Below are 20665 nucleotides of genomic sequence, written 5' to 3'. Positions count from 1 at the left end.
CTCGTTCCCTGTCCGTGACAGCCCTGGCCGGCAGCTGTTAGAAATAAATAACTCAATAGAGGCTGCCATTTAGTTTTTTTCTTTCTTTAAGTCACTTGACTGATAGGATTAAACACCATTCTTATCGTGATTAATGGTACAGGCTTGTTACATGGTGGTCACTGACTCCTTCCCTGCCTTTGGTGCTAGTGGGCAGTACTCTGCTGATACTAAAGTGGTTCTCAGGGTATTATTGGAGAATTATTGCCCTCCTAGTGTCTGGAAATAATCGCTCATTCCCCCTGGTGACAAGAGCATACCATGTGCGTCAGTGCACGCAGCCATCGGCTGTGGCCCTCAGTGCCAGCTCAGAGCCCATGCAGAATTCTGAGCTGAAATTGCCCATGTTCTGGCTGACCTTCTGCATAACTTACCCTCAGTTTCTATGAAAAGTCATGGCATCTGTGAAAATCCATGGAAGGAATATGGGTGCAGATGCCATCTGCGGCCCTGCCAGCCCTCAGGGGGCCCTCCTCACCACCCCCCCTCCTCAGGTGAGTGCTCCGTCGTGCAGAGGGAAGTCATTGAGACCTTGCACCCCGAATCGATTATCGGCTGCCAGTTCCGGTTCAAGCACGACATCTTCAGTTTCCCGGCAGGGGACATCTTCGCCGTGGAACCAGGGTTTGATACTGTTCTAGGTAAACCTCCAGGGATCTGGAATCCGAAATGTACTTCTGTCTAGTGTCCATCTTAGGTCTCTGTGGCTCATGGTGGCCATCTGTCCAACAGGTGGAGGTTGTCAGGAATCCAGCTCAGAATTTGCCCCAGGCCCCTGGCCTCAGTGGGCCCTCAGGGCATGAGGAGTGGTCAGCCTTCCTGAGCCAGACCAAGGCTGGCTTCTTCTGCCACCCATTCCCAGGAGAAAGGATGCAGAGCCTCCAAACGCGGGCTGGAGTCCCCTGCTCTAGTCCTGGCCTCCATCCCTTACCTTGAAATGGGGACAGTGGTGCCTCGTTCTGCCACAGTGAGGGAGATGGATGGAGGTGTCCTTATTAAATAGTCAGGGGCTGCCCCAGGCACATGCTGGGGTGTAGCTGTTCAGTGGCCCAGGGTACTGGAGCATAGAATGCAAGGCTATCTCAGCACCAGCTTGGCCCTTCTACGTGCTGGCCAAGGGGTGCTGTGATTGCTGAACAGCAGATGTGTCCTGTGGACACCTGGGTCCTGGGCCTAGGCTCGGGCCTCACACAGCAGACTGTTGGAGGTTGACCTGCTCAGGCTTGGAAGGGAAGGGACCAAACCCAGGCATTCAGGTCCTAAGCACCTACTTTACTGTGGGTCCAGTGTGGAGGATGGGACTGAAGTCCAAATAGTGACAGGTCCCAGAAACCCCTACTGCAGCAGGGTGCTGGCCATCTCAGAGTCAGCTCTGGCTGGACTTGCAGCCCCACATCAGGGTATAGTATCTAGCTGCCATTTATTTGTTCTCCTTCTTGGCCAGGCTGGCTCCACTATGCTTCCTGCCCCAGGAGCACCACTCAGCTTGGGATGTGGGGTTCTGAAATAGTGAAGGGGACCCTTGGTCACAGAGAAGGTGTCCAAGATGAGGATTTCCAGAAAGCCTCCTGGAGGAGGGAACTTCTTACATGGGCTCTGGAGGATGTGGGAGGGGTGAGAGAAGCAGGGAGGGGGTAGCATCCCTGCGTGGGAGTGCAGGAGACAAGGTGGGTGCTCCTGTCTCTGCAGGCCAGTACTTCTGCTCAGTCACCATGCTCAGACTGACAGACATGCAGCTCAAGCACCTGAGCACCAAGACGACGACACTGGTGGTCACCGCCTCCCTTCCTGGCAGCCACTTCTCCCTGGAGCAGGTGGGGGCAGAAGTGCCCTTCAGCCCCGGGCTCTACGCTGACCAGACTGAAATCCTTTTGAGCAATCACTACACCAGCTCCGAGGTTAAGGTCTTCGGTGCTGCGGAGACCCTGGAGAGCTTGGAGGTGAGAGACATCCTGCATTTCCACTCAGGCAGGGGCCAGGGTCATGGAAAGAACCAGCAGAAGGAGTAGTGTGTCAGGGCCACATCTCTTCACTGGATCCTAGCCAAAAGGCCAAGAAGCGATGGGCCACATCTCTTTAAAATTAGAATTAAGAGACTGTTTTTTGAGATAACATCTTACTGTAGCCCAGACCAGCTTTAAGGCCATGATCCCCCTGCTTCAGCCCCCCATGTACTGGGATTATAGATGTGCACCACCATACCTAGTTTAGACTTTTTAAAATTCAAAATACTCTTGCATTTATCACTTTTCCTTAATACTGTTTTGTTCTACTCAGCTAAGTAAAATTTGTAAAAAATTTTTGGTGATACTGGGAATTCAACCCAAGGCCTCCCATGTGCTAGACAAACACTTTACTAAGCTACATTCCCAATCCTTTTTAAAAATTTTACTTTGAGGGCCAGGACTATAGCTCAGTGACCAGTGCCTGTCTGGCAAGCACAAGATCCTGAGTTCAATTTCTGGTGTTTTTTTTTGTTTGTTTGTTTGTTTTGTTTTGTTTTTTACTTAAAGACAAGGTCTTGGTAAATTACTCAGTCTGGCCTCAAACTTGAGCTCTTGTCTCAACCTGCTAAGTAGCTGGGATCACAGGTGTGCACCCCCATATCAGCCACCTGTATAATTTTGGTAATTATTTTATCTGCAACTGGAAGTTCAGAGTATGCTTAGCATTCATTATGATGGATGAATGAGTTCACATGCTGCTCTGACCTCTCCTGGGGACAAGCATCCTTTCTCTGACTTCCCTTCCAGCTGCTATACAGGAGTGAAGGGGCCCCAAGGCCCAAGCCTGTGAGCCTGGGGAGCCATTGGGGGATGGGCTGAGGGGCTTGCCGGCTCCTCCTCATCCTGTGGTGGCCACTGTTCCTAACAGGGAGTGAGGCCATGCTGCTGGCAGAGCTACCAGGCCTGGGCAGGGACTATCACTAGAGAGGCCACACACAGAACCCTTGGTGGCTTCCCTGGAGGCTGGTTACAGTGTCTGCTTTAGCAGTTTTTGAAATAGTGCTTATTTAGCCTTCCATAACCCCAACTGTAGTGCCCCAAGTGTAGGCAGTGCATTCTGGCTTTGCAAGCCACACGCTTTCGGTGAAGCATCCTGGGCACCCCGTCTAGGAGGTATGGTACAGGCTGAGGTCCTCACCAGAACCCCCTGAACCTGGGAAGGGAGTGCTCTGTGTCCAGCTCAAGGGCTGCTGGCCCAGGTGGCCTGCTGTGCAGAATGCATAGCGCCAGCCCTGACTTCTCTCCCAGGTGAAGTCTGGATCCCCAGCTGTGCTGGCCTTCGCAAAGGAGAAATCTCTGGGACTGCCCAGCTTCATCACATTCATAGTTGGCATTTCGGACCCTGCGGCCGGCAGCCAAGGACCTCTGTCCACAGCCCTGACCTTCTCCAGCTCTGCCACTAACCAGGCCCTCACCATTCCCGTCACCGTGGCCTTTGTGATGGACCGCCGTGGGCCTGGTCCCTGTGAGTCACAGAGTGGGACGGGGAGGGATGGGCTGACTCGGTCTCCAGTATCAGTAGAAACCAGCGGTGTGAAAATTGGAGGAGCCCAGGTACAGAATGTCTCTCAAGGTGACTGTCATTACTTCCCCACTGCCATGGCGGCTCCCAGCAAAGCAGCCTCCTGTGCTCAGCAGCCCACTCAGCCCCACCATCAGCAGGCGACACCCCCATCCCTCTGATGGCCCCAGGGCACTAGGCCCTCTGCCTTCCTCATCCGTTCACACTTACCTCTCAGGGTCCCTGATGGACTACACAAGTCCTGTCCCCTTGCCACCACCTCCACTCTGCCTGAGCCGCTGCCCCCCACATAACCCCTTGACCTGCCCCCTCACCTCCTGTAATCCCACCCTCTCTAATACTGCATCTGGGCTCGTACTGAAAGCCTCAGCCACACTCCCAACACTTGGCCCTTTTCTTTTTCCTCTTGCCAGCTGTCAGTCCTGAGTAGACAGTTAATTCTTCGGGTCTCTGCTCAACACCTGCGCCCAGAGGCCAGATATGCAGGGACAGCACTTAGAGCAGGACCCTTTGTGCTCAGTGATCATGCTGCTGAGTGAAGGGGTCGCTTAGTTTGTACTCACTGCTTGGCACTTTTCACAAGCTAGATCATTTAGTAGGGAGGACTCAGAATTCCAAATGTGGCCAGAAAGAATATGTATTTCTGAAGCTGTACCAAGGAAAGGGCTTCATGTCCCCTCTGGGGAGCAGGAGACAGCATAGAAAGGCTGTGTCACTCGTTTCAAGGATGAGTGGCCAGGGCAGGGCCATGCAGCCAGTGCGACAGACCCTGTGGAAGGCATGGAGTGCTTTTCCCCGAACAGAGCAGAGCAGGGGCCTGAGCAGCACTGGCCGCCTGGTTGGGAGTGGCTGGAGGGGGACAGGCAGGCCCTGTGGCCCTCTGGTGAGGAACCTGTGCCTTTCTGCTGTCTCAGGGTGGTGGCAGAGGGAGCAGAAAGGCAGCTCTTGGTCCCAGATGAGCTTTAAGTGTAGGATTATGGATGGAGGAGGAGGAGGAAGAGAAAGAGGCTACTCCTGGCCCAGCTGCTTGGGAAGCATGGCTTTGACCCCAAGCACTGAGCTCCCCAAGGTCCCGCACAAAGAGCCCCTCAGTGTCATTAGAACAGCCTCCTTTGCCTTCTGAGCAACCTGGTCCTTGCACAGTGACTGGAGAGCGCACCCAAAAGGAAACTGAGTCTTGACAACAGGCTACAGGAGGAGGGGCCAGAGCCCCAGGTGACAGCGCAGGACTGGCCCCAGCCTTGGGCAGGCCGCACACCTGGAAACTGCCCTGTGCTCCTGTCTGAGGCTGGCTTGCACATGCCGTCCCCGCTGCAGCAGGGTTGGGTGGGACGGCGCAGGGGCCTGGAAGCACAGGAACACCAGGGGACACCCCGGGGCCAGAGGGCTTGCTGACTGCTCTCTCCATGGCTGGCAGATGGCAGCAGCCTCTTTCAGCACTTCCTGGATTCCTACCAAGTCATGTTCTTCACGCTCTTCGCCCTGCTGGCTGGGACTGCAGTCATGATCATAGGTAAGGTGGGCACCCGCATTTCTGGGCAGTCTGTCCCATGCCCTCCCACCCTAACCAACTGTGTTTCTTGCAGCCTACCACACAGTCTCCACGCCCCGGGGGCTCGCCACACCTCAGGCCCTCAACTCCCAAGCCAGCCCAAAGCCCAGCCCTCAGCCCAGCCCACAGCACAGCCCGCACTGTGAGTAGCACCCTTGACTGTAGGCACCGCCAGGCCCAGCCTTAGCTGGAGGGAGGGGTCAGGCTCTCAGTCCTGTCTGGGCTTGGGGCACATGGAGGACAGGCCAGCCCATGTTGAGTGCCAGTGTCTCAGGCAGAGCCTGCTGGAGAAACAAGGGCTCCTCTGGAGTAGTCCTTGTGCATCTCCTGATCCTGCTCGAGGGTCCTCTGCCCTGCACAAGATAATCTGGAACAAGCTCCTAAGAGTCCAAATGGGGACCTTGAAAAAGCTGCACAGGTTGAGCACTGCAGATTCAGTGTCCTCTCCTCGTGTGTGAGCTCTGCAGGCTCCCAGGGCAGCCTCTGATCTTGGTTAAGAAAGTGTCCCATGCATGTAGCTAGCACTTCAGAGACACTAGAACTGACCGATAAGCCCTGGAGAAATGTCCGGTGACCTAAGTTGTTCCTTTCCTGTCTCCTCCCTAGATTTTGCTGCCTCATCACCGACCCCTTTCAACGAACTGCTTCCTGCTCGCAAAGCCAGTCCTCCCTCAGGGCTCTGGAGCCCAGCGTATGCCTCCCGCTAGCCAGTGTTCAGTAGGTGCTGATGGCAGCTCCCCACAGATGCCTTCGTGTCAGGAACGCCCCTGCCACATTCATGCTGGAACAAGGCCCTCAAGGCCCATACACCTGTGCCCCAGCCACCCTCGCTGTCCCTTTGCTTTTGCAGAATGGAGATAGTGTTGTGCTATTTAGCTAATTCTCATATGTAGGAGTTTTAAGTTTGTTTTTTATAATTTCCCCTCCAGGGCTGGGTGTGGTGGCACACACTCATAACCCTAGCACTGGGGAGACTGAGTCAAGAGGATAGAAAATTGAAGGCCAGGCTGGACCATAGAGCAAGACCCTGTCTCAAACAACAACAGAATTTCCCTTCCAAGTCTTGCAAAGCTAGGACTGGCTGGCTCATTCCTTCATTCCCGGCTGTCTAGGATTTCTGGACATTGTCCCAATTGTTTTTTTATTTTCTTAGCATTGCTATAAACCACTCCCTCCTAAATACTTGGAGCAGCTAAAACTCAAATTAGAAGGAATCTGAAGATGATGTTCCTGTAGTGGTCTCAGGGAAAGGATTTTCTAGTTGCTTTGGGGTTTGGGGTGCGCGTATGTGCGCATGTGCATGGGTGTGTGTATGTGGTGCTGGGGATGGAACCCAGGGCCTTGGACATTCTGGGCAAGTGCTCTCCCACGGAGCTACTCTCAAACCTTGTTGTGGGTTTCCCCCTGTGAAAACTTCTCCTCATCTGGCTGCTGCTGGGAGATGTGGGAGCCAATGGATGTGACTCCCTGGGCCTGCCCGCTTTAGCATGAGGATCACAGCACCTGGAGCCCCTGGAGAACTCAGCCCTCCTGACTACTGTGAAAAGCCTCCTGTCCTCTGGCCCTGTGCTTCAGAACCTGTTCAAACAGCTGGTGGATGTGGCTTCATCCCTACTGAGCCACCCCCAGTGGGGATCCATCTACTCTGACCTCAGCTTTTCTGCAGCATGGGGACATCCTCTGGCTGGTAGCAGGGACCTCCCACCAATTTGTTCTGTGAAACAATACGTTCTGCCTCAGTACAAAGACCCAGAGTCACCCGTCCCTGGATAGGTGGGACGCTGCAGTACCTCAGCAGATGTGAGCCTTTGCCGCCCAGCTGCGGAAGGAGATGTCCTCTCCCTGATCAGCCCAGGCCCCAGGCAGCTTCCCAGCAGGCCGTGGAGCAGCCTGCCCTCCAGGAAGGACACCCCAAGGAGGTGACAGAGCCCTCCTCTACCCAGCTTCTGTCAGCTCTGAGGAGTACAGACCTCCTTCTCTGAGCCAGAAAGCCATGCTGCCCCCAGGAGACCTGGAGGCTGCACAGAGCTCGCCACATGGACCACTGTGATACTGACTCCACAGGGCCCGTGTGCCTCTCAAAGTCAAATGTGAACCACCTCCACCTCCGGCCAGGCCGCAGAGATGTCTGGAAGCTGGAGGGCAGATGACTTGTGCCTTGCCTACTACTTGAGCTCACACTGACAACCTGGATGTCCATAAGATCCTTTCTCCTTGTTTTATTTAATAAAGTTCTGTATAATTTCTTAGGAGGAGTGTGGTCATTGCCAGATGGACCTCTTAGGGTAGCACAGTCTTCCTTCGTCTGGCTCCTGAGTTTCCCCTCTCACCTCCAAGAGCTCAATCCTAGGTGGCAGCAGGGCCCTGCCCTGGTGCCACCTCAGTCCTCTCTCTTGGGCTCTGTCCCTTCTGCCAGCTGGTACTCGTCCCAGATCCCTTCAGCCCTCCCACACCCCAGGCTCTGAGGTCTGCCAGACCTGCCCTGGTAACCTGCCTCAGGAATCCCACTGTGCCACCACTGGCTGGGGAGGAAGTGGCCAGCCAGACTCTCACAGATGAAGAGGAAGATGAGGGGGCCTGTCCCCAAGAGGAAGGCTCTGGGGGTGCAGCGAGAGCTCCAGCGGAGTTCCTCCAGTCCCACAGTTCTCTGATTTTTCCCATCCGGTGTCACCATCCTCTAACTCCATCTCCCTCGCCGGCTGGTAAAACAGGCCTGATTGTAACTGTTCCCAGACCACCCACAACACCCTCAGCCAATGCCAGATGCTCCACACAGCCACCTGGCACACAGCACACTCCTTAGATGTCAGCATCGCCCTAGGCGAGGCCCCTCAGAAGCACAAGGAGGTGTAGAGACAAGCTTTCCTGTATCTTGCTTAGGAATAAGGACATCTCAGTCCTGTGCACCAGAAACCTTCAAGGTCCCCTGGACTCCCAGGAGCTGAGTGCCTTGGCTCCTTTTGGATGAAATAGAAATGGCTCAGCTTCCTCCCTTCCCCATCTCGGATGCTACAGCCTAGCCAGCCTGGCAGGTCATAGGCTGTGGTGCTCTCCCCAGGGGCAAGCATCCTTTTAAACTGACTTGGGGACAAATGCAATTGCTGGGGAAAGTGATGGATCTTTCCAGCAAGTGCACTCAGTCAGCGAGGCGCAGTGAGACTCCTAAGTGACATAGCAGAGCATAGCTTCTGCTCCCTAGTGAAGCAGCTCTCCTGCTCTAAAGGGTGCCAGCAAATGCTTTTAGCACCATTTAGCGCTAAAAATACAGTACTACGTGGAGAGTTTAGGATCCCCAAGTTTGATAAAAATTTAACTGACTCCTCCTTGCTTCCTTTTCTCTCTCCCTGCCTTTCCCTCTCTCCCTGTCCCTGGCCTCATGTTTGTCTCTCTGCTCCATCATCACACATGTGTGTCCTGCCACCTTGGGCACCTTGGAAGCCTTCCACCTGCAAGTCTGACACACTGACTCAGAAAGAGCACAGAATTGGGTCTGAGCAGCACAGTTCTAGATGGTGACCGGGAACTTAGAGGTCAGGGAGTGTGAACATGGCCCACCGTGTCCTGGGGCCACAGAGAAAGTGTACCTCTCTGGGTGATAGGAGTTCTCTTGCCACTAAAGAGGCCTTCCTGCCCTCTGTCCTGCCCACAACCCAGAGTGCCTGCCAGCAGGGGGCAGGTGGCAGGCTGCTTCCCTGTTCCTAGCTCCCCACAGCCTCTCCAGGAGGCTCTACAGCTCCTCCAGCCCACAGAAGTTGCATTGGCCATGAGATGTTCCTTGGCCAAAACAAAGAGACCTAGAAAAGACCAAAGTCTGAAAAGGAAACATATCTGCCCATCCCAGATCAGTTGACCTGCAGACCCATAACACGGATCATTGTTTAGAGGCCCTGACTTTGAGGACTGTTTGTTAAGCAGCATTATCACAGCAGTAGGTGGCAGATACACCTGAACCCAGTTAGGGTACATTTTCTGTCACTGGTTCTCTTCAGCTCCATTATTTTCTAGTCTCATTCTGATGCAGTCCCTAAGGCCTGTCCTGGCAGGATAGGGTTTCCTGGGGATCTCTGATCCCAGGCAGGAGGCTCTAAGGACAAAAGGCACAGGTTGGCCACTGTGTTCTTCCTTGTGGGACCCATGCAGAGAAGGGTGCTGTCTAGTGGTTGTTGAATGATTCATCAGTCCACTCTGTCCTTTCCACGGCCGAGGCACTGTGCTTACAGAGGAGGAAACTCAGGCATGCAGTGTGAAGCCCCTTTCCAGTGCATCAGGGCCCAGGGATGGAACTGAATCGAATCCATAGACCATGTCAGAGTTTGTCCTCTGCTGGGGCTGGGCATCTGCCATGGGCGAGGAAGGAGCCAGGGCTCCACCTCCGTTAGAGCAGCTCAGCCTTTGGCTATCTCCTGGGTGCTCCGTAATCCTAGCTGTCTGTGGTCCTAGCTACTCGCAAAGCTGAGGCAGGAAGATTGCAAGTCAAAGCCCAACCTAGGCAACTTAGCAATGTCGGGCGACCCTGTTAAAATTTTACAGGGCTAGGAATGTAGTTCAGCGCAAAAACTCAGTTCAATTCCCAGTACCACACACACAAATTATGAGGAGAAAAATTTTAACAGAAATATTTTTCATTCATAGTTTTCAGCAGAAAAAATGTCAAACATTTATGTAAAATTATTTTCATAAGAAAAAAATTTAGAAGTACAAATAAAACTACAATAGACCCTACTACATACCACTAAGAATTGGCAGTCAATAGTTTAGTCTTACGGGCTTCTACGATTTGTTACTTTTTATTTTTTTATGCTTTCCTAAAACCAGACAAAAAAGTCTGACTTCAATCTCATTTGTCATCTGCCTTCTATGCCTTCCCCTTGCCATTCTCTGAGGCGACCACTCTAGTGATTCCGAGCATATCTTTCCAAGACAGCTATCTTCTTCTAAGCATCAATAAATAAAACGTTACTATTTTGTGGGTTCTTTTAAAATTCTGCATATCTCTGGTCCTGCCTGGTACCACTCAGCCTCTTGCTTTCCTGCTCAGTTGCTGTGAATACTATTCCATCACTAGCTGCCCTTCGATGTAATTTTACTCCCTTATTATTGTACACATAGATCATGGACTGTCTCACATTTGTCTGCAGTGAATGATGTCTGCACCAGACACCACACGAATCGCTGTGGTTGGATGTTGAATGTTTCCGGGAAGGTCGTGTGCTGGAGACATGGTCCACAGGGTGGGGCTGTTGGGAGAAACGGAACCCTTTGGGAGGTGGAGCCTTTCGGGAGTCCCATATGTTACTGGGGACAAGGTGCCCCAGAAAAGATCCAGACCCACCTATCCCCCTTTGCTGATTCATGACAAAAGCTCCACCAAGCACCGCCCATCCCCATGATGAGGTTCTGCTATTGCCAAACGCCCAGAGCAATGAGGTTCCTGAACTTGCACCAGAAACTTCAGAATTGTGAGCCAAAACCTTTTTTTCTGTAAAAATGAATAATTTCAGTTATTTCGTGGCAGTAATGCGAAGCTGAGGAATAGAGGCACAGAAGCTGGAGTGTCTCTTGGTTAGAGATCCAAAGGTAGAATTCCTGGGTCAAAGGATACACCCATTATGAGTTTCTCTAATGCTAATAAACTTCCAAAATGTTCTACCACTTTTTACACCCACCAACTGGATGTGAGTCTCTGTGTCCTCCATTCTTCCCAATGCATGATACAACCATATGTATCTATTTATGTCTGCTGTCAGTAGGTGAAAAACAGCATTTTATGAGTGATTTGGATGCCTTGATTGATAGAAAGGGTTAGTTTATGGTTTGTTTATTGATCATTTATGTTTCTCCCTGTGAAATGTCTGTTCTCTATCCACTTATTTTTATTTTTAGTTATTTGTCTCCCCAAAAGCAAAATACCATAAAATACTTATTCATATACCTCTTTTGTACTAGGTGTCTCAGTTAGCTATTGCTGTGTAACAACTCACAAGTCTCAGTGACTTAAATCAGCTAACAGTTATTATTTCTTATGAGGCTGAAATCACCTAATCTAGGGTGAGCTCAGCAGGGAGTGCTTGCTCCACCTATCTCTCCTCGTCCTCCTCCTCCTCCTCCTCCTCCTCCTCCTTCTTCTCCTCCTCCTCCTCTTCGTCCTCCTCCTTCTCCTCCTCCTCCTCTTCGTCCTCCTCCTTCTCCTCCTCCTCTTCCTCCTCCTCCTCCTCCAGTGGAGACAATTTAGCTGCAAGAGACCAGCTGGAACCTGCTGCCAGCTCTTGAAGGCAAGGCTGTGATGGGCAAATTCTTGTCTGCATTAGAATATTTCCTTTTTTGGACAGAGTCAGTCACATGTCTGAATCTAGACCCAAAGGATGAGACAGACTCTTCTTTTATAGGGGAGTGCAGTGTCACAGGCCAATGGTGTGAGGAGAGGTGGAGAGGCAAGGTCACTGCTCTCTCACACACAGGTCATCTTTTCTTCTTGGTTGTGTTGATCTGTGGTCTGCCCTGGACACTGAGGGAGAGGAAGGAAGGAAACTTCCCTTTTATTGAGCACCAAATGTTTGCACCACGGTGCTGGGGGAACCAACACAGAAACTCATTAATATTTAATATTTTATATATTGATATTTTCTGTTAAGTAGCAGTTGCCAAAATTTTAAAAAGTAGAATGCTGAGAATTCAACCCAAGGCTTTGTGTTCTGCCACCGGCTGAAACCTCCAGCATCCCTGGCATCCCCAAAATAAAACCTACTGCTCAGTTCAACTCCTTCCATTGTACAGATGAGGGGACTGAGGCTCAGAGACAGAAAGGACCCTGTCTAGGCTCACACCCTGATGAGATGCCATGACCTGCTTCTGTCACTGAAGAAGATCAGCATTGGTGCTCACTGGCCGCAGACGTGAGATTGCTCACGGGAAGTCTCAGCAAATCGCCCTGAGCATTGTTCCCTGCGATTAATTCTCAAGGAGCCAGTTTAAGCCGGCAAATTTAACATCAGATAAAGTAAGAAATCTCAGTTAAAGACTGAAGAAAAATGAAAATAAAACAAAACCCGAGACCGTGGGTTTGGGGATTGTCTATTACTTTGCTAAGTTTTATGTTGTATGTAATTAGCGAATAAGATTCTGTGGAGGATTTCATTAGCAGCCTCCTCAGGTGACCATGCTCCTTTGCTGAGACAAAGATTTCAGTCTTCACTGAAGGCAAGTAAAGGCGATTTATCAGAGCCAGGAAAATGGACTCTCAGGGACTTGCTGCTTCCACCTTAAAGAGGACTTGCCCCGGGGGAAGGGTGGGCATCTCAGGGGAGGAGGGCCAGGCAGGAAGCTATGGGCTGCAGCTGGTGAGCCTGGTGGACTGGCCCCAGGGTTGACACCAAGGTGACTTTGGGCAATTCACTTCGGAATCTTTCCCTGTCTGCAGAATGATGATTATAACACAACCTCCTTCATAGGTTACTGCATGGATGTCAGGGTTTGGATCTTAGACATTGAAAAGTTCCTGTGCTTGGTACCCAGGCTGTGGAGCTATGGGTAGCCGGCCTGTAGTGCATCTTTAGGAGGGTGGCCTAATAGAAAAAGTCCAGGGTAACTTTGGAGGCTGTTGGGACCCCAGCCCATCTCTGTGTCTCTGGAGCTTCTCTCCTGCATGCTGCCTTGCACAGACCCAAAGCAACAGGGTCAAGCATTTGGGGCTGAAACCTCTGAAACTGTGAGCTAAAATGAGCCTTTTCCCTCTTGTAGGGGCTGATCCTGGGCATTCATTATAGTGGTGGAAAGCTTCTTAACCTGGCTGCCAGAGCTCCTGTGATGACCTCCCCAGCATGGTAGTGAACAGATATTTGGTGCTCAATAAATGTGAATTTCCTTTCTCCCACTCCCTGGGGATCTGGGGCAGCCATTCCCAGGTTCTTGGGAGCTATGAACTTATGCTCTCCTGGAAGCATTTCAGGGCTGTCACTTGCCAAACTGACAGAAGCCAGTCATCAGTGCAGAGGCTGCGAATGTGGATGCAAACAGCCAGGCAGATGCAGCCAGGTGAGCAGGGCCGAGGAGCTGCTGGTGACTCCTGGGCAAGTGCGAAGGAAGCCCAGGGGGGCAGACTCTGCTGTGCTAGAGACTTCCCAAATCCAACCTTTTTTTTTTTTTTTTTTTGAGTAAAATCTACTTTTTAAGCAATGGCAATACAACTCAAGTTTTACAAAAATATCCAAAGCTGACCTCAGGCCACCAGAGTAACATCTAAATTTCTTGCCGAGTAGCAAAAGTGTAGCAGTGTCTGCATCTGTGGCCCTGCATTCTCTTGTGCCCAATCAGGACTGTGCCCTGGAATTCCTTCCAGCATTCTGGGGGGCATCATCAAGCAGGGAGCAGAGCCCCAAGATCAGCACTCTCAACTTGCAGCCCTAGCTGTTAGAGGTAGGAGACTGGTTTCAGGTGACCAGTGATCGGGGTATGGGGGTGCCACCCACCTGTTCTCTGTGGGCACAAGCAGAGGGGTGCTGTTTGTAGCTGGGATCATTTCATTAAACACAGTCCAGCAACTCCTGAAATGGCATGATGAAGGGGAGCAGGGTGCGGGGTGTTGTGGTCTAAAGTAAAGGGCTGTGTTCCGGGCACCAGAATTGGACACAGTGGATAATGCCAGCCCCAGCCAGGAAAGCCGAGTGGCTGTTATCACTTCCCAGAGGATGTTGGCATGCCCTGCTTGCATGTGCATTTATTCTACTAATGTTTATGAGCTCAAGCTTGTGCTGGCAGCTTCCCACGGGGGCGAGCAGTGACTGGGTGGGACAATGGGTGATCGCACTCAGCCTACAGTTTGCTGCCCTTCCTGCCTCGTGTTCCCTGCAGGGGGAGCTCACAGGCCCCAGGAGTTCTGAATTCAAGACACCCAGCCCTGGGCATCATCAAAGTCCATCTTCTCAGTGTCCCTAGACTCTTTTCTTACGCTTCTCTCATTTTTACAAAAGTGATAAAAATTGATAAATTGCAGACTCTGGGAGCTTTAACTTGATGATAAAAACTTATTTTATCAAGTTATGTCATCAGACATTCCACTTAATCTTCCTTGTATTTCCTCCCCTTTAGGGCTTCATAGTTTCTGTTTCCTACTAATAAAAGTATGTGTGAAAATGAGGTGAAAACGATAGATGTCACCTAAGAAAAGTGGTGGAGGGTGAAGCTTTGTTCAGGTTCTTTCAGGAAGCCAACAACAGATTGTAAAACAGCTCCCGTGAGCAATGGCGACCACAGCTGGTGCTGGAGCAAGGGCGCTGTGTGCTTAGAAACAGGCAGGACGGTTATTCCAGGGTAAGTGGCTATGAATGAAGCCCCGCAGTGTGGCTGGCAGGCCCTTCCTGAGGAGGGAAGGGATGGGACTGTGTTTGGTGCGTGCTGGTGTCTCACCTTTGCCTCACTGTCCCTTAACCAGGCTCCTTCTGGGGCTCTAGGGCCAGGTTCTGCTCAGCATCTGTTGTAGTGAAGGGCTGCAAGAGAACAACTACAAACAGGACACAGAATTCAGAGTTTTATTTTATGACGGTCACCCAGAGTTACATACAAGAAAGTAGGAAACCTGTCCACAACACTAAAGACGTGGGAAGGCCAGCTGAGGGCCTGGATCCCAAAGCATGTCATACATGAGTCCAGCTGAGGCCTCGAGCCCATAACAATGTCTCCCACAAGTCCAGCTGGAGGCTTAGAGCCCATGACATTGCCGTATGCAAGTCTGATTCATGAATCTTCACTGGAAGGCCCAGAGGTCAGCGGTGGAAACTAGAAAGTCTGTGCCAGTGGGATGAAGGGTCTGTACCAGTAGGTTGAGCATTCCACACTGGAGCCAAGAAGCAACGCTCAAAATAGGGACCAGGGCTCCCTTGAAAAGTACCACAGACATCCACAGTGACGAGGTCCCGAGCATCTCTGATGATGAGAACAGTTGAGTGCATGTCAGGAAGCCAGCGTGATAACTTCTCCTGGAGATTAAACGGCACACACCTTCCCCTCCAGAGCCAGGAAACTGCTCAACATAAGGACTAGAGCTCCCCCAAAGTGAACCACAGCCATTCTTGGCGACAAGGTCCCGAGCTGCTCCGATGATAATGGCCAAATTCCTATCAGGGAACCTAGCCATGAGAAGCTCCTCCAAGACAACCAATAGCTCCAAACCACACCACTTAGGAGAACCCACAACACCCCACTTTTCCTCTCCATGTCTCCTTTTATGCTGGCAGCTTTCCTCAGGTGGGCCATCTGCACTCAGCACCATGCTGATTTAATTCAGCTGGTGTTAATTTGACCACCAGGGTTTAATTGATAACAACGTCCTAACTATCCTGCCTCCTTGAAAGCTCAGACACAGGGTGCCCAGGTCCAGTCAAGAAGCAGACCTACAGCCGTGGCCCTAGCCTGTCCCCCATGGCCCACTCTGTCCTTGGCCACTCAGAGGCCCCTGCTAGCCAGGGGGGCTGTGTGGAACAGTGGGCCAGGCCTCTGCACACCGGCAGACATGCTGTCGGGGTCCAAAGGACACACCCAACTGCCATCTCTTCCCTTCCTGACTCAGGACCCTGAGGGACACAGAGGGAGGGTGCAGCCACTAGGGAACATCAGTAGGAGGGACTCCTGAGGCAGGACACCTGCCTGCTCCTGGCTGGCAACCAGACAGTTCTGCCCACTCTGGCCACCTGTCACTGAGACTTTCCACACCTGGGCACCACCTCCCATCACCATGGCCCTGTGCCCAGGGTCAGTCTGTCCCTGTGCTGCCCGCATGTGCTGTCCGTCTCCTCCCTTCTCCATGCCTGACCCTTCCATCTGAGGAGCTCGGCAGACGTCTCGCTGCTCTGGGAAGTTCCCGTTTTCCCTTCTTTCTACACCAGCTCTCCTCCGCCTCCTTCTCCATGCTGCACCCCACTGAACCTCTCCTTAAACTGAGACATAGTCACCAGTGCTCTGGGGAGTCCTTAGGAAATGCATGTGCCCAGACCACACCAGGACCTGCACATCACAAGCCAAGTGTCCACAGGTCCACATACTTTTCTAGCCAGGTTGATCTGAGCTCCTCGAAACAGAAAACATGTGGAAGGGAGAAGAAACCACGTCAGTGGCGGCCCTTGCAGTGGCTAACTCCAGGTTCAGTTTTTCTGTGAAGTTCTCAACTGACACATGCACATGGCATGATGTGCTGTCCCAGTGTGTGCACGCTCTGCACAATAACGAGCCCAGGGTGACTAGCATACCCATCACCTGTGAGATTTCTCCTCGCTGTGCGTGGGGACCATTCAGAATCCCCACATATCCCCAGATGTTTGAACACACATTATTTTCAACATGGTCACTCTATGGGTCACAGGGCCCAGAAGGTATCTGTACCTACTTGTCCCATTGTCCCCTTTAACCAACATCTCTCTGTCCCCTCCCCAGTCTCTAGCAGCTGCCTTTCTCCTCCCAACTTCTGTGAGAGCAGGTATTTCCGCTCCCATGAATGAGTGAGATGACGTTAGTTTCCTCTCTCCTCCTATTTCATTTCACACAATATTCTCTACCTTCGCCTGTGTTGTCACATGTGACAGGGTATCCAGCTGGCTAGCTATCATCTGTTTCTCTCTTTATTTATTGAGACAGGATCTTGCTATGCTGCCCAGGCTGATCTCAAACCCCTGGGCTCAGACAGTCCTCCTTCCTGCCCCATCCTCTTAAGTAGCTGGGACAATGGGCAGATGACACCCTGCCGGGCTGGGATTTCATCTGTCTTATCACTGACCCCTATTCCACTGTGTGTGGACCACATTTTACCTGTCCGTTCCTCCATCCATGGACACGCTGGTTGTTTCCATGTCTTACCTTCTGTGCTCAGTGCTGTAATAAACGTGGGGTGCCGATGGCTCTCCACATGTAGATTTCAGCTCTTCTGTGATGGGATGGCTGGGTCATATGCTAGTTCTATTTTTAATTTTTTGGGGAACTTGCGTACTGCTTTCCATAATGGCTGCACTAGTTTGCCATTTGTTCTTCCAAGATTTTTTCTTACGTGTGTGTATATATATAGCTGTAGAGATTTTGTAACCTGGGCTCTCCATGCATACAAATGTATCCCGGGCACCTTGCCATATCAGTGCATTTGAATCTGTATCCAGCAGTCATTCTTTGTACGTCAGCCAGTGAATATTCAATGCCTACCAGGCCCAGTGGTAGGTCCTAGACTTACACTGGGGACAAAACATCCATTCCTACCTTAACAGGCCTAGAGCCCAACTAGGGAGAAAGAGAAAACAAGAATCATACTAGTATATGGGCCTAGAAACGTTCCTGGGAGATTGACATTTCAGGGAGACTTGGCCCACGTTGGCTCCTCATAGAGGAGCTAAAATCTACATGTGGAGGGAGGGTGCTCTCAGGGAAGCTATGACACAGCTAGGTTTGCAGAGTGAATGAAAGTTAACAAAGTAAAGAGAGGAGAGGAGGGAGCACCAGTGGCAGGGCCAGCCTGTGCACAAGCTCTGGGCTAGAGAGTTTGGCTGCAGTGGTGACGGGCTGAGAGCACGGGGAGAAGGGTGTGATGGGTGTGAGCCAAGCCAGCTACATTGTACAGGGGTAGCACAAGTGGCTTAACTAGTGCTCAGGTGATGGGTGTTTAGCTTTATTCCCTTCCAGTGTTTCAGTAATAAACAACACTGAAAGGGACATCTTTGTGCAGTCAACTGTGAGCTAACTGATTATGTCGTTGGTCCTCTACTTTCTTTGGGGTATTTTTTGAGAGCTGCTGAGTCAGAATTCTCACTGGGATTTAATTCCTGCAGGGCCTGCTTGGCAGCAGCACCCTGATGTAGCTGTCTCTCTTCAGCCCACCAAGAGATATCCCACTCTGGTTGACAGCCTGGAGGAGGACAGAGTTATTCAAAGACAGGCTGTGAGAGTGGCTGAGGTTCCCTGCTATAGAGAGGGCTGTGCTCACAGCATTAAAGAGAGGAAGGTGAGGGGTGCCTTGGCCACCATTTTCTGTCTTCAAGTGTTGGTGCCTGAACACCAGGTCCCAATCTCAGTTCCACTTCTCATAGGGCGCATGACTGACTGTGAGTGGGTCACCTGGCCTCTCTGTGTTTATTTCCTTACCTGGGAAATGGAGTCAGTAAGGACACCTTTCATGGATGAATTTGGGAATTATATGAATTCATTCATGGAAAGTGCTCAGAACAGGGCTGGCACAGAATAAAGAAGACCTGCTATCTTTGAACAAGTGTTCCTAAAAGAGCTACATGTTCATAGTTTTGTCATGAGCCTGTGGAATGGTTGGAAAAATTCCAAGAGGATGGGACTTAGAGGGAGGGAGTTGGATATGGGACCCCATGAGGTAAGCACCTTCCTCTTCCACACACAAACACCCTGATGTGCTGCTTGCCACAGAACCAAGCAGCCATGGACTGAAGTCTGAAACCATGAGCCAAAATGAACCTTTCCTCTTTAGAAGTTCATGATCTCAGATATTTTGTCACAGCAACATAAAGCTGACTGACACAAGAGCTCAGGTTTTTATTATTTTTATCATTACTAACATGCACCATGATTATTTTTATCTCTATAGTATCTATTACATTCATTGACATCTCTGTTCTTCTTAATGTTTTCTTGACAATTGATTTATTTTCAACTTGGCCTTGTCCTAAGCAAGTATATCCCAGAAATCACAAACTTAGTGATCCACTACATATTTCTCTCTGATGCGTATCAAATTAAACGCACAATAATTTAATATTACAAAAAGTGATGTCCATGCGCCATTGAGGACCTAGTTGTACCTGTGTCATCACAGGTGAACCACCAATAAGGAAACATAGCTCCTTCCTGCGAGCTTTTCTCTCCTCTTTCTGCAGCCCAACCAGCCCTCTCACTTGCCCACACCTGATTCTGCACCTTGTTCTCCCTCCTCATGCGTCATAGGAAAGCTCCTTACTCGTGGGTCACAAGGGACTGTGCAGAAAAGGCCAGTCAGGACCTCGGGCCAGTCCCCATCCTCTTTCTGAGCCTTAGTTTCCCCAGCCACAGTGTAGGCAGACTGAAACCTCTTGTGCACAGACGAACATGTCAAGTACTTACCCTGTGCCCGCTCTCTGCCTGAAAGATTCAGCTCTCTCCCCAAGCTGACATTCAAACAGGGGAGACAGAAGACATCTGTCTCAGACGCATTGCTAAATGCCATGAGAAACGTAAAGCTAGGTGCAGGAGAGGATGATGGTGGTCGGGGACCCCCGCTTCTGTTTGGGGCTCAGGAAGCCTCCTCCATAGCCACCACTGGAGTTGAGATCTCAATGTCAAAGAAGTTAGCACCAAGGGACAACTGTAGGATTCAGGGACAGGACTGCCACAGCAAGCTGTAGGTGTGACTATGTTCAAATAAGGGGAAGTGTGGCTGGAGTGGGGGCCAAAGTAAATCAAGGCAGAGGGTATGCAGTTAAGCCAGGATTTAGATAAAAATTTTCAAATGTATTCCGTTCAACTTCTAAGACATTTTTGCACTTAAAAGAAAAAAAGGTGGGGGAAGGGAGAAAAAAATCATTCATTGTTTACCTGAAATTTCACTGTAGCTGGATGCCCTGTGTTTTATCCGACAGCCCTCAACTGAAGCAGGGAGAGGGAGAGGAGGAGGAAGATGCGTCAGTAGCAGGGCTTGCCGGGCCTGGGAGGCAGTGGGAATTCATTCTAACCAGAGCCAGTCTGGAAACTCCTGGGTGGGTGTTTTTTGCTTAATGGGGGAAAAATCTGTCAGGTACCCCCAGACAGGAAGCTAGAGTCACCCATATTACAGAGGACCCTCCGAAGATGACTCATACTAAGCAATAGGCAAGAAAGCCGGGGGTGTCTCCTGATCTTCCAAGGCAAAAACATCCCTCATATAAATGAAGTGGAAGGAGGTGGTTGGAGGTAGTACGAGAGTGATGTTAAAATTAGAATAACTGTGTTCTCTTAATTAGAAATGCAGTAGGTGCTGCATGAATCTGTAATGGGCTTCCTTGCAGACTTCTGGAAGGGGGAGCGCAGGGTCAGGCCTGTGAATATTCATGCAGGCCTGGGAGAGTCCCTAGGGGCGCAAAACCTGGCCAATCGCTGTGTGGCCTTTAGGCCCACCCCACCCTCTCTAGAGCTCAATTTCCCTGTGTGCACTGAGGACCCTGCCCACAAAGAGATGGATGGAGACATCAAGTCCAGGACAGGCCACAGAGATGAGGCCAAAGGGACAGGGTGACAGTGAGCTGCCTCTTGGCAGAATTAGGAGCCCCTCGTGTGTCCACTGCTGCCTCATATGAATGACTGACTGAATGAATGAAAGTATGAATGAATGAAAGATCTTTGGCAAACCCTTTCCTTTCGGAGGGTATGGCTATTTTAGGACCTCTGCTAGGTCCTTGCTTGGCATTTCCATACTGCGTCACATCAAATATATTAAAAGGCACCCACATGCCTCATTAAATAAAATTTATTGTAGCTATATAAGAGTTGAGTTGAGATGCAACTGACTAGTTGAGTAATGTTCTGTTCTGGGGATGTTTAATT

At 50.9% G+C, this 20665-nt stretch overlaps 1 protein-coding gene across 3 annotated transcripts in view; it reads left to right on the top strand.

Annotated features, from left to right (window-relative positions):
• The window catches only part of Nup210 (nucleoporin 210), a 94563-nt gene extending 87195 nt beyond the window's left edge, over positions 1-7368 (top strand). The window contains exons 35-40 of one of the 3 annotated variants that reach the window (XM_003463871.5): positions 534-680; positions 1729-1979; positions 3294-3510; positions 4985-5080; positions 5154-5261; positions 5726-7368. In XM_003463871.5, the coding sequence (XP_003463919.2) occupies positions 534-680; positions 1729-1979; positions 3294-3510; positions 4985-5080; positions 5154-5261; positions 5726-5826 (920 nt within the window). In that variant the 3' untranslated portion in view covers positions 5827-7368. Of the gene's footprint in view, positions 1-419; positions 681-1728; positions 1980-3293; positions 3511-4984; positions 5081-5153; positions 5262-5725 lie in introns of those variants that run through there. The other 2 variants (XM_063237950.1, XM_023562444.2) reach the window with 2 other exon arrangements.
• Positions 7369-20665: the final 13297 nt, after the last annotated feature.

Source organism: Cavia porcellus, unplaced genomic scaffold (assembly GCF_034190915.1).
Source record: "Cavia porcellus strain 051 isolate PalLab524CR breed Dunkin Hartley unplaced genomic scaffold, mCavPor4.1 scaffold_27, whole genome shotgun sequence".
Lineage (NCBI taxonomy): Eukaryota > Metazoa > Chordata > Mammalia > Rodentia > Caviidae > Cavia > Cavia porcellus.
Note: the sequence above shows the minus strand (reverse complement) of the source record. Positions and strands in the feature narration are given on the sequence as shown.